This window comes from Erpetoichthys calabaricus, chromosome 8 (genome assembly GCF_900747795.2).
Source record: "Erpetoichthys calabaricus chromosome 8, fErpCal1.3, whole genome shotgun sequence".
Taxonomy (NCBI): Eukaryota; Metazoa; Chordata; class Cladistia; order Polypteriformes; family Polypteridae; genus Erpetoichthys; species Erpetoichthys calabaricus.
The window spans coordinates 116,455,651-116,468,323 of record NC_041401.2 but is presented as its reverse complement, the minus strand read 5'-3'; the positions used below and the strand labels follow the sequence as shown (position 1 = coordinate 116,468,323).

Genomic DNA, 12,673 nt, shown 5'->3' with positions numbered 1-12,673 from the left:
CACTGTTTAAATGAACATAAAACATTGATATGTTCACATGTTAAAAAAGAAAACACATTTCATAAGGTGTACTTGCTTTTTTGCATGACTGTATAAAGCAAAACATTTTTATTATTTAAGGCTTTTGTTCTATGTAGAATGTTACAAGTCTTCCAAATTAATTTTATAAGATATGGCAACTAAAAAATTACTTTGACTCAAAGGTGATTCTATGCATTTTCACTGACTTAGCTTCTTATTTTTATTTAGATGTCATTTAAAACACACATATTATCAGAAGCATCACTCGAACCTTTGAGAGACAGAGTGATTGACAGAGGACTAACAAAAATGAACAAAATTCAATTGACATGTCCATTGCAATTTCCATAAATTAACAGAATAAATAATAATATGCTCAACTAAACTAAATATGTAATAATAATATACTCAACTCAAAAGTTGCCAGCAACCATAAAATGACACATTTATTCTCATGAAGTGTTAAAAATGAATTATAAATACATTTGTGCGCCACTGTTTGAAATCAAATGTAAAGGACAAGTTACAATATTTCTTTAAATTTTCATTAGTTGTATGTAGTAGAAACCTCTTATGTAATTAATGTCATAATGCATTAAGACTGGAAGAGTTGTCTTCTTCATATGCCAGCGTTTTAACTTGGATAATATGATTTATAAGGAATGTTTGAAAATGTACAAATATCATCCTTAGTTTGACTCTAGTATTTATCTCTCTGTCATTAAATTATAATATGTTCCCAACTGACAAAGTTAACAATCATATCTAATTGTAATTAATAATTAAATAAAGAATGAATATATTCAACATATAATAAATGAAGCTTTGCAGAGGCTGCTGGTGTATTACTTGCATGGTAGTTGACAATCTTGTACAGCACTAATGTATAGTATGACTTTTGTAATGCCATGATTGTCACTATACTGTGTTCTCTGGTTCCTAAACATGTTATTTTAATATCTGTAACGCTAGGAGGGGAAGCGTCAACAGAGAATATATTTTTATTGAATCAATTTTTTGCTATTTAAACAAACAACACAAATTATCTGAACTTAAACTCAAAATTGTATTTTAACTTTAATAGTACCATGTTTAAACACTTAATTTGATTACAATTGCCTAATGCTTGTAAATGATATGGATTTCATTCAAACTCGGATTCCTACATTGTTCAAAGTTTATGGCCTTGAGCAATTCCGTTCATAGTCTAGGAAATAGTCATTGATATGTTCATTATCTATTAATCTGTCAGCTCTGTGAATGTAAGAATGGCCATCATCAATAACTCCCTATCGGCCTCTACTGGTTACGGCTGCAGTATCAACATGTTGGCAGACCAGCTCACTCTACCCATAGAAATAAGACCCCATGCAAATATTCTGGTGTAATTTTATTTTTAATGATGTAACAAAATTTAGAGCCCTTTAACTGATTGTTTTACTAAACCAGCTACAAATTAACACAGGGAAGAAAATAGAAGAATAAAAAGTTGACCAGCTAACTTGGCCCTACTTGCAACACACTATTTTTTATTTCATATAATTAAAAAAAAAAAATCAGGCAAACGTCTTTGTGGTTGCATTAGAATTGTCAAAGGATTTATATTTGAGAGCATTCCTTTAATGGTTCCTCTTCATATTCTGATTTGCGTTGGATAATCATATAAGTTGCTTTGAAAGCTCCAAGATTTCTAGGGAGCTTGAGCTTCTCCAGGACCACGGGGTCTTGATTCTAAAAGAAGTATAAGAATATCAGATACTATGAACTGGTGGGAAAGGAGATGTTGCTTATTTTGTATCTGCACCAATGCCTAAAAACACAGAAGAAGCACTGTTTTATACAAAATACAAGTCTCGCAATAAGCAACACAAAAGTTCTATGATGGTCACATACAGTAAAGGGGAACTAAATACAGTGGAACCTCAGGTCAAGACCGTAATTTGTTCCAAAACTCTGGTCGCAACCCGATTTGGTCGTGTCCGAAGCAATTTCCCCCCATAGGATTGTATGTAAATACAATTAATCCGTTCCGGACCGTACGAGCTGAATGTAAATAAATTTTTTAAAAGATTATTAAGCATAAAAATAGTTAATTATACCACAGAATGCACAGTGTAATAGTAAACTAAATATAAAAACATTGAATAACACTGAGAAAACCTTGAACAGAGAAAACTAACATTGCAAGAGTTCACGCTAATAGCCTTACGAACCGATCGCTGTAAACACTTTTTTTTAATGAGTTTTAAACACAGGGAAAAAAAAGGAACATTTCGAACAAATCCGAACTTTATTTAAAAACCAACCATAAACAACCAAGAAATTAACATTGCAGGAGTTCACGCTAATAGCCTTACAAACCGATCGCTGTAAACACTTTTTTTTAATGAGTTTTAAACACAGGGAAAAAAAAGGAACACTTCAAACAAATCCGAACCTTATTTAAAAACCAACCATAAACAACCAAGAAAGTAACATTGCAGGAGTTCACGCTAATAGCCTTACAAACCGATCGTTGTAAACACTTTTTTTTTAAATGAGTTTTAAGCACATGGAAAAAAAAGGAACATTTGAAAAATCCGTAATTTATACAAAAACTAACCATAAACAACCAAGAAAACTAACCTTGCATGAGTCGAGTTCTGGCATGACGGAAGTGAAGAGGAACTGGGTGGGAAGGGAAACTGGCTTGTTCGTCACCCAAGTGTGTGGTCGTGAAAAGATGCAAAAGTTTGGCAAACTTTTTGGTCATAACCCAATTTGTACGTGTTCTGAGACATTCGTGACCCAAGGTTCCACTGTAAAAATGTTTCAATAACACAACCCCAGAAAAGGGGTGCACCAAAGAAGATCCATTTGAAAATGGTAAGAATTGCAAAGGTTCCTGTCATCACCTTTAGAACAGCAGACAGAAAAGCGTATGCAAGTGCTTTTTATGAAGGGAGGAACACTGGAATCGTTGGGTAGAAAGGTCCTTTCATCATATTGGCAGGCCCAACAATGACTCAGCTGTGGAGTGGCCAGTAGTGGGAAGGCAGCTTGATGGCCGAGGTTTCCAGAACTCTGGACAAATCTGAATCGTATTATGTGATATCATCTACTCTTGCATTCTGCTCTGTACCTGTAATATTACTATTGTATTATCGTATTGTATTGAGGATTACTTGTGTCCTGTATCGTATTTACCCCTTTTTTTAACACCAAACTGCACACCAAACCTACCTGGAAAGGGTTCTCTCTTCAAATTGCCTTTCCTGAGATTTGTTCAACTTTTTTTCATACAAGGGTTTTTTTGGGGGAATTTTTTCTTGTCTTCTTAGAGAGTCAAGGCTGGGGGGCTGTCAAAAGACAGGGCCTGTTAAAGCCCATTGAGGCATCCCTTGTGTGATTTTGGGCTATACAATGTATATTTACAATATAACAAGGGAAGAAGGATTACATTAACACATTCCCCTCAATTCTAAGAAAGGTAAGTAGACTCTTTATTTTAATAGCAGCAGATTAGTAGTTAAGGTACCCACATAATTAACAAAGGCACTAACAACCTCTTAAGCAAATCATACTATTTTGCAAAAAATATAAAAATACTGCACCCAAATGCCAATATACAGTACCTTCAAGCCAATAGTGTGACTGCTGAATGATAGAATCCTGATTGTTATCTTAATCTCTAAGAAACCTCTTACAACAAGATGTTACAATCAGAAGCTGGTATTTATCAAACCATTCACAGATATACAGACAAACCAGGCTAAATATTACAATACTTGAAACATCTGGGCTTTGTGGTTGCCTCCAAATATTTTCACTGTAACGGTTAGGCAGCAACACAACACAATGCAACACTCTAATCTAATCTAATTTTATCTAATCTAATCCACTGTAATCCATTGCATTAATTTAGTTAATCTTAGTTAATTTAGTTAATTTTATTATCCATTTTTTATTTCTGAAAATGAACAGGATGATCTGATCAGAATTAAAGTAATCCTCAAAACTGTGAAATACAAGAAGATTTTTATCCATCACACAATATCATCAGGGAGGTAACTGATTGGTCCCAACTTCATTCTGGGGCAGAATAATAACCCAAACACACAGCAAAAATCATAAACACCTATCTGTGGCGAAAAGAGGTAAAAGGAGTTCTGTAAAACATGGTGTGGCCTTCAGAGAGCCCTGACCTCAGCACCTGGAGACAGAAGAAAGTGTGCAGAAGAACTGTGACAAGAACTCTTAAGATGGTGAAACAAATTGATTTTCTTACAAAGCTGCACAAAAGGTAACAAACAGAACTACTGCATTTTTAAGGAAAAAATGGTCAGTTGACCTAACTTAATTGATACAGCTTTTAAGGCAAAGTGTGGTCACACTATTGACTTGATCTTTTTTTTGTTTAACTGTTTCCTGTTCTTGCAGTTTTTTGATATTCAGAAATGTTTCATTTCATTATTTCTGAAAGTATCTTCACTTTACGGATTTTATTTGAACATGTGCATTTGCACAATACTACATGAGTTATAATTGTTTTCTTATATTTAAGGGAAAGGTTTCATACACCATAAAAAAGTTCGCTTTAAACTGTGTATGTATATTTACATACTTGAAAACTCATATTTAAATGGCGCCTAATAAGCAGGGCTTTTCAAGCAAAAAAATTACATAAATGTCAGCAACAATATTTAATGAGAAATTATAACACTGCCACACAGCAGATGTATTAGTCAATCAGTATGAGGGGAAATAGGAACATTAACCAAGGAATTCATTCTGTGCTGACTAATTACAAGTCTTCATATTGTTAAGCTAGTGCACTGGTTTATAGCTTGGTCTGCAGGTCCCAAGTGGCTGCTACTTTTTGTTCCAACCAGTTTCTAATTAGAGGCCAATCCCTGCTATTAATTGAACTTGTTGTTTAATTAGATGGCAATTTTCTCTTTTCTTAGTTTGTAGCCTGGGATATTCCCAAATGTCTGTGTGTTCTTCTTCGTGGGTAGTTGATTATAGTTGTCACTGCATTAAGTGTATGGGAATCTATGAATTCACATAAATCATATTTTTGCTTAATTATACAGTTAGGTCCATAAATATTTGGACAGAGACAACTTTTTTCTAATTTTGGTTCTGTACATTACCACAATGAATTTTAAATGAAACAACTCAGATGCAGTTGAAGTGCAGACTTTCAGCTTTAATTCAGTGGGGTGAAGAAAACGATTGCATAAAAATGTGAGGCAACTACAGCATTTTTTTTAACACAATCCCTTCATTTCAGGGGCTCAAAAGTAATTGGCCAAATTAAATAACTGGAAATAAAATGTTCATTTCTAATACTTGGTTGAAAACCCTTTGCTGGCAATGACAGCCTGAAGTCTTGAACTCATGGACATCACCAGATGCTGGGTTTCCTCATTTTTAATGCTCTGCCAGGCCTTTACTGCAGCGGCTTTCAGTTGCTGTTTGTTTGTGGGCCTTTCTGTCTGAAGTTTAGTCTTCAACAAGTGAAATGCATGCTCAATTGGGTTAAGATCAGGTGACTGACTTGGCCATTCAAGAATTTTCCACTTCTTTGCTTTAATAAACTCCTGGGTTGCTTTGGCTGTATGTTTTGGGTCATTGTCCATCTGTATCATGAAACGCCACCCAATCAATTTGACTGCATTTAGCTGGATTTGAGCAGACAGTATGTCTCTGAACATCTCAGAATTCATTCGGCTGCTTCTGTCCTGTGTCACATCATCAATAAACACTAGTGTCCCAGTGCCACTGGCAGCCATGCACGCCCAAGCCATCACTGCCTCCACCATGTTTTAGAGATGATTTGGTATGCTTTGGATAATGAGCTGTTCTACGCCTTCTCCATACTTTTTTCTTGCCATCATTCTGGTAGAGGTTGATCTTGGTTTCATTTGCCCAAAGAATGTTTTTCCAGAAATGTGCTGGCTTTTTTAGATGTTCTTTAGCAAAGTCCAATCTAGCCTTTCTATTCTTGAGACTTATGAGTGGCTTGCACCTTAAAGTGCATCCTCTGTATTTACTTTCATGCAGTCTTCTCTTTATGGTAGACTTGGATATCGATACGCCTACCTCCTGGAGAGTGTTGTTCACTTGGTTGGCTGTTGTGAAGGGGTTTCTCTTCACCATGGAAATGATTCTGCGATCATCCACCATTGTTGTCTTCCGTGGACGTCCAGGTCTTTTTGCGTTGCTGAGTTCACCAGTGTTTGCTTTCTTTCTCAGGATGTACCAAACAGTAGATTTTGCCACTCGTAATATTGTAGCAATTTCTCGGAATGGGTTCTTTCTGTTTTCGCAGCTTAAGGATGGCTTCTTTCACCTGCATGGAGAGCTCCTTTGACCGCATGTTGTCTGTTCACAGCAAAATCTTCCACATGCAAGCACCACACCTCAAATCAACTCCAGGCCTTTTATCTGCTTAATTGATAATGACATAACGATGGACTTGCCCACACCTGCCCATGACATAGCCTTTGAGTCAATTGTCCAATTACTTTTGAGCCCCTGAAATGAAGGGATTGTGTTATAAAAATGCTTTAGTTGCCTCACATTTTTATGCAATCGTTTTGTTCACCCCACTGAATTAAAGCTGAAAGTCTGCACTTCAACTGCATCTGAGTTGTTTCATTTAAAATTCATTGTGGTAATGTACAGAACCAAAATTAGAAAAAAGTTGTCTCTGTCCAAATATTTATGGACCTAACTGTATATATCACTTGCATGTTAACATTTTTGACACGTCAATGTTTTTTACTTCATTTGTTTTTCCAGCTGTAGCCAATAGCCAACTAACAATAGTCAGGTATTGATGCAGACAAGTTCAGGGTGTCACCTAGAAATTAAATGCCACCATACATTCATCATTCAAATTTTGACTTGTGTATACATATAAAGACACTGCCTTCACATATACATTTTCAAGTGTTAATTTAACACTGGAAATATGCTTGTCCATTGGGGTAGCTACTGTGGAACATGTAAAAGTGTAAGAAATAATGCAGCTAACACTGGCAAAAAAACCACAAAACAACAAACCTCTTATTTACTGCATCTTTTCTTGTAGATTCTTCAAGAATGTTAGAGTATCATCATCCAGGTATACTTAAGGCACATACACATTGTATTATTAGGAAAAAAAACCTCCACGGCATGCTTTCATGGAAATATTAGGCCCTATACTTTTCTGAAGGTATATGACAACCAACCATGGGGTTCTTTGTGTATATAAAGTATTTCTCATGGAAAACTCTGCGATCATGTTCACTCCAATGAATCCTGAATGCTGCATTAAATGTTTTGCACTTGGAAAATAAAGTACCAAGGGTGTTTTAACAGAGCCCCACAAAATCAGGAATGGGTGCTCAAACCTTTTTACAGTTTCTGTGCTTACTGTGGATGACCTAGGTGAGCAAATTAAGTGTGTTAGCGTGTGTGTGTTTATATAGTATGTATGTTTTCCTGTGAGGTGCACATCATGCAAGCTGTTGACTCTTAGAAACTTGTCTTCTGATTCTCTTGTGGCTTTAGGTCAGCTGGAATTATTCCTGTCAGAGTTTCCTCCAATGTTCAAGTTCCTGTTGATGGTGTAGAACAGGGGTAGGCAACGTCGGTCCTGGAGTGCCACAGTATGTGCAGGTTTTTGTTCCAACCCAGTTCCTTAACGAGAACTCAATTATTGCTGATGAAGCACATATTGCTTAAGTGACATTTTACTGCTTCATTTTAGTGGTCTCGCTTGTTAAGGTTCTCCAACCTTAATTGCTTATTTCAATCTTAAACTGCTGCATTCAGTGTTTTAATTGCTCCTTATTAGCAATAAGATGTAAAACGGGTAGGCAATGTCGGTCCTGGTGAGCCGCAGTGGCTACAGGTTTTCATTCCAACCCAATTGCTTAATTAGAAACCAATCATTGCCAATCTCAGACCTTATTTAATTTTATGGCTTGTTAGTCTGTGCAATGTAAGGCTTTTATATCATAGATTTTTTTCCTTTCCAAGGATATCATCCAAATGATTTGAAGCCTAAAACAGATCATTTTCAGTCTGTCACATTTTTCTATTAAGTGTTTTATTAAATCAAACCGTGCATGATGAACACACACAGATGTAATTGGAAAAAAGCTAGCTGGAGAACTGCTGGCTGCTTTGTCTTTTACATCTTATTGCTAATAAGGAGCAATTAAAACACTGAATGCAGCAGTTTAAGATTGAAATAAGCAATTAAGATTGGAGAACCTTAACAAGCGAGACCACTAAAATGAAGCATTAAAATGTCACTTAAGCAATATGTTTCTTCATCAGCAATAATTGAGTTCTCATTAAGGAACTGGGTTGGAACAAAAACCTGCACATACTGTGGCACTCCAGGACCGACGTTGCCTACTCCTGGTGTAGAAAACTGTACTCAATGACATCTTGGCTATCTTTACAGTTTCTCTAAAGAAAGGACATACACTTTTCAGGGCTATAATGGTATGTTTGTCTTCTTTGTTAATTGCATTTTTATCAACATTATGATAGTAATATACTACTTCCTGCAGTGCAATATTGCTCAAAAATGTTTCAGAAGGTGTAGCATCACACCTAATCCCAATGCTACTTTTATACACACAGAGGTTTTGTAAGTAATCAACAAAAGTTAAGATACCTGTAGGAATTGTTTGGATCAACTTTCAAAGCCTAATTAACTTCTATCACTTCAGAAAAGCTATAAGATGTCAACCCATTGCTTGTCTCCTAAAAAGTCTTTTTATATCTCAGAAAAAGTCTTTTTATGTAACTCTGAAAAATACAATATTTTTGAGTTATTCGTAACAAATTGACCCCAGTGTTATTGTTAGCATGGGTTTGTGGGTCTTGTGATGGACTAGTACCATGCCCAGGACTGTCTCCTGCCCTTTATCCGGTGCTGTCATTATGCAGTAAGAGACCATGGATGACATTTGAACTCAAGATGTTAGATCGTTGAGGAAACAATACTGACCATTATGCTACCATGCTGAACTATAGCCTTATAATTTTAGCTAATTTTGTACTCAAAATGATCCTTAAAATGTTGCAGAAATAAAGCATGTTAATGTTAGATACACCTATAACACAACACTGACAATATGCATCACAATTTTAGGGACATGTACAACAAACTAAACAATTATGCTACACACCTTGAAATATGAGGTCCCAAGGTAATGACAGGAGCATGAACAGGAGCAAAAGGAAGCTCTTGTAGTTGATCAGCTTCAGAGGGTTCCGGCACAATGGCAGATTGACTCAGGTCTGCCTCCAGGTGGACAATACTAGTTACATAAGGAAGGTCCTATTTAAGTAGAATTAAGAAACAAGAATAATGTGTTACAAGCTAACAAATCAAAATGCTTTAACTCACAGTCATACTGTTTCATCTCTGTGGAGCCTGATGCAGTCAGATCTTATCAGTCAGCAAGCAGTGTCATCCTATGATATACAATTGCCGAATCTTGCTAGAATATCTATAGAAGGAGTTTAAAAACTGCCTTTAAATTTAAAATCATGTCCATGTCAATGCCAAATCCAGCACTCTGGCCTGCAGAGATATGGAACAGATTATGTGATAAATAGGAGAATGGATTTCAACAAGGCAGATATAAACTTAACATTTTCACATAGATGTTATACATATTTCTGAAGCAGAAAATATAATTACTGTGTACCAAACTAAAACATAGCCATTATCAAAAGCAAATAGTGTAACATGGCAGCAAGCAAAAATCAGCCTTGTTTGATATTTTATTAGTATAGTTGATATGACAGCTTGATTATCAATATGATTCAGTCCATCAAGAGCTTTAATAGGAATTTCAGAGTGACAGAAAACAATCTCTACTGAGAGGTGACATCAACCACCCAGTCTGAGCACAGTCAACACCATTGATCATCTAAGAACAGATTTCACATCAGCAGTTAAAGGTTATCTGTCAGGAGGACCCTATTATTTATTTAAATTTTTTTCCTTTCCTTTCTCCAGTTCTGCTTCAGTCTCTAGCTTCTTTATTCACAGCCCACGGGAAATCATCACTTTGCAGACAGCTGTCAAAACTATGAGACACTATGGTGCATGTTTCACAAATCAGTGCTTTAATCAAAAAGCTGCCTGGAAGGAATGCACAACAACTCATGACTCTCTTTTGGAAATTATGACTTTGGTTTGAGCAACTTTGCTATCTAGCAGACAGTAACATTAGAAGTACAGTTTTTACAATCCATTTATTTTGAATAAATAAGTACAAGACTGCTCAATTTTTAAACATGAAATAAAAAAATGTGTTCTACTTCATTGTTACTAAACCTCGAACAATTTAGTCTTGCAACATTTGTCTTAAATAGGATTTTCTATTGCATAGCTTATTTCAGTGCAGTGGTACGATTTGCAAAAGTAAGACTAGTTTGTACTGTATGCAATTTAAAAATGTCAACAAAGTTTGAAAGCTTACAGATTATGAAGCAAACAACCAAAAACAAACAGACTTTTACTGTTTTTTTTGTAATAGCAATCAGATCCCTAACATTTTTTATATTTAATACTGCATTATTAATTGATTAGTTTAAATTGTAAGGGCGGGGCTTTCTTTTGTGATTTTAAATGAAAAATTAAATTGTTTTAAACAAGAGATGAAAAAGATTGTTGTACACCATGTTTAGAGCATCAATGTTACTGAAAAAAGTTACTTAATGTATTTAGTTACAATACTGCTCAGACCATTATAGGCTTTCAAATGTTACTGTATTGCATACGCCACTCTTAGGAGAGAAAAAGAAAAACTGTAACCAGTGCGTAAAGCTTATAGAGACAAATCCCAAAAGACTTAAGTTGGTTACTGTATTTGGTTACAATGAATTAATGATATAGGATGTAAGTCTGAATACTTAGGAAATCAGCATCTTTCAGTTTTTGACCTTGTTTAAGACACCTTCTTCTCTTTAACTTTTGTTTGCAATAAACATTCAGGTTGGAAGAAGAAAATAAGACACAGAATTATCAATTTCAATAAAGCAACACTCAAAACGTTGTAGTTTAAATATGTTTACAAGTCAATGTATAGTGTAGGGCAGCACAGTGGTTAGCAGTCCCACTTCACAGATTCAAAGGTCCAGATTTTACCTTTCAGCCCTGTCACTGTTTGCATTGAGTTGTTACATTCTTATATTTAATACATTCTTGATGGTCTCTCTTCAGGTGCTCTGACTTTTCTCCTGCATCATAATAATGGACTCAGCAGGTTAACTGGTAACACTAAATGTATACGAGTGAATGAGTGAGTGTGTGTATATGCAGGATAAACTGGATGGGCTCTGCCTCTCAAATATACTCAATTTAGAAACATCATGTTCAGAAAATAACTGGATGGATTTATGCCCTCTAAATACTTTATCCATCCATCCATTATTCAACCCACTATATCCTAACTACAGGATCACGGGGGTCTGCTGGAGCCAATCCCAGCCAACACAGGGTGCAAGGCAGGAAACAAACCCCGGGAAGGGCGCCAGCCCACCGCAGCTAAATACTTTAACAAATCTAAAATGGAGACCATTCTAATGTTATTTCTGAGGCTAAGGATCTGCGCTGGTATCCCGAAGGTTGCCGGTTCGAATCCCCATCACTGCCAAAAGAGAGCCTACTCTGCTGGGCCCTTGAGCAAGACCCTTAACCTGTAATTGCTCCAGGAGCACTGTACAATGGCTGACCCTGCGCTATGACCTCAAGGAGTATGCAGAAACTAACAAATTCCAAATACAAGAAATTGTATAAGGCGAAGTAAAGAACAAAAAAGAAAACATTAAAAATCAATTTTCTCCAATGAATCTTCTCCACATTTGCACCTTGGGAATTTTTTTAATTATTCAATTGCTGTCTTTCTCAGTCAGACAATCATTACGCATTTAAAAAAAATTAAAGTTATTGAACACATTTGAATGGTTATGTATGAAAACAGCTTGTGGCCTCATCTGCCTGTCACAACCAAAGACATATAAAAATAAAATTTGAATTAAGGAAAAAAATAAGATTCTAAGCTGTCAAAATTGTGAGGGATGAGAGGGGAATTAATAAAGAAAACAGAATGTGGCACTTCAACCATCAGAAAGACCTTGTCAATTAAGTAGACTAAGTATGGGCACACATTTATTTTATAAAACACTTAACAGGACCAAAAACTCCCCAATGCTGTTGTGGAGGGCGGCCAGGGTCCATGCCTGGCCAGGACGTCCCTTCTACTTATGTTCTGGGGGAGCAGCCATGGACTCCTCAATACCTCCCCTGGGACGATTGGTGGCAGCCTCCCTGGTTAATGATGATGCCTCAGTTTCCCACAGGGTTTCATGGGAGATGGAGTTCTTTCCAACCCTGTGGGGACATGGGATGGCCGTCAGGGGGCGAGGCAGAGATAGTTAAGCCCAGCTGGTCTAATCATGGGCCCCACACGGGAATGCAATTGGGAACAGGTGTGCAAGCACCAAGAGCACTCCTGGGAGGGCCATAAAAGAAGCCAGCAACCACCACTCAGGGCCAGAATTGGGAGGAAGAGGACGAGGTGCCTGACAGGAGTGGTGGTGCCAACGGAAAGATTGCTGTCTTGAGAAAGAGGTACTTTGGGAC

General features: G+C 36.5%; 1 protein-coding gene across 1 annotated transcript in view; it reads right to left on the bottom strand.

Moving 5' to 3' along the window:
- Positions 1–12,673, bottom strand: part of nphp4 (nephronophthisis 4) — a 735,573-nt gene that overhangs the window by 139,669 nt on the left and 583,231 nt on the right. The window contains exon 13 of the mRNA XM_051931213.1: positions 9,204–9,355. Coding sequence (XP_051787173.1) covers positions 9,204–9,355 — 152 coding nt within the window. The remainder of the gene's footprint in view (positions 1–9,203; positions 9,356–12,673) is intronic.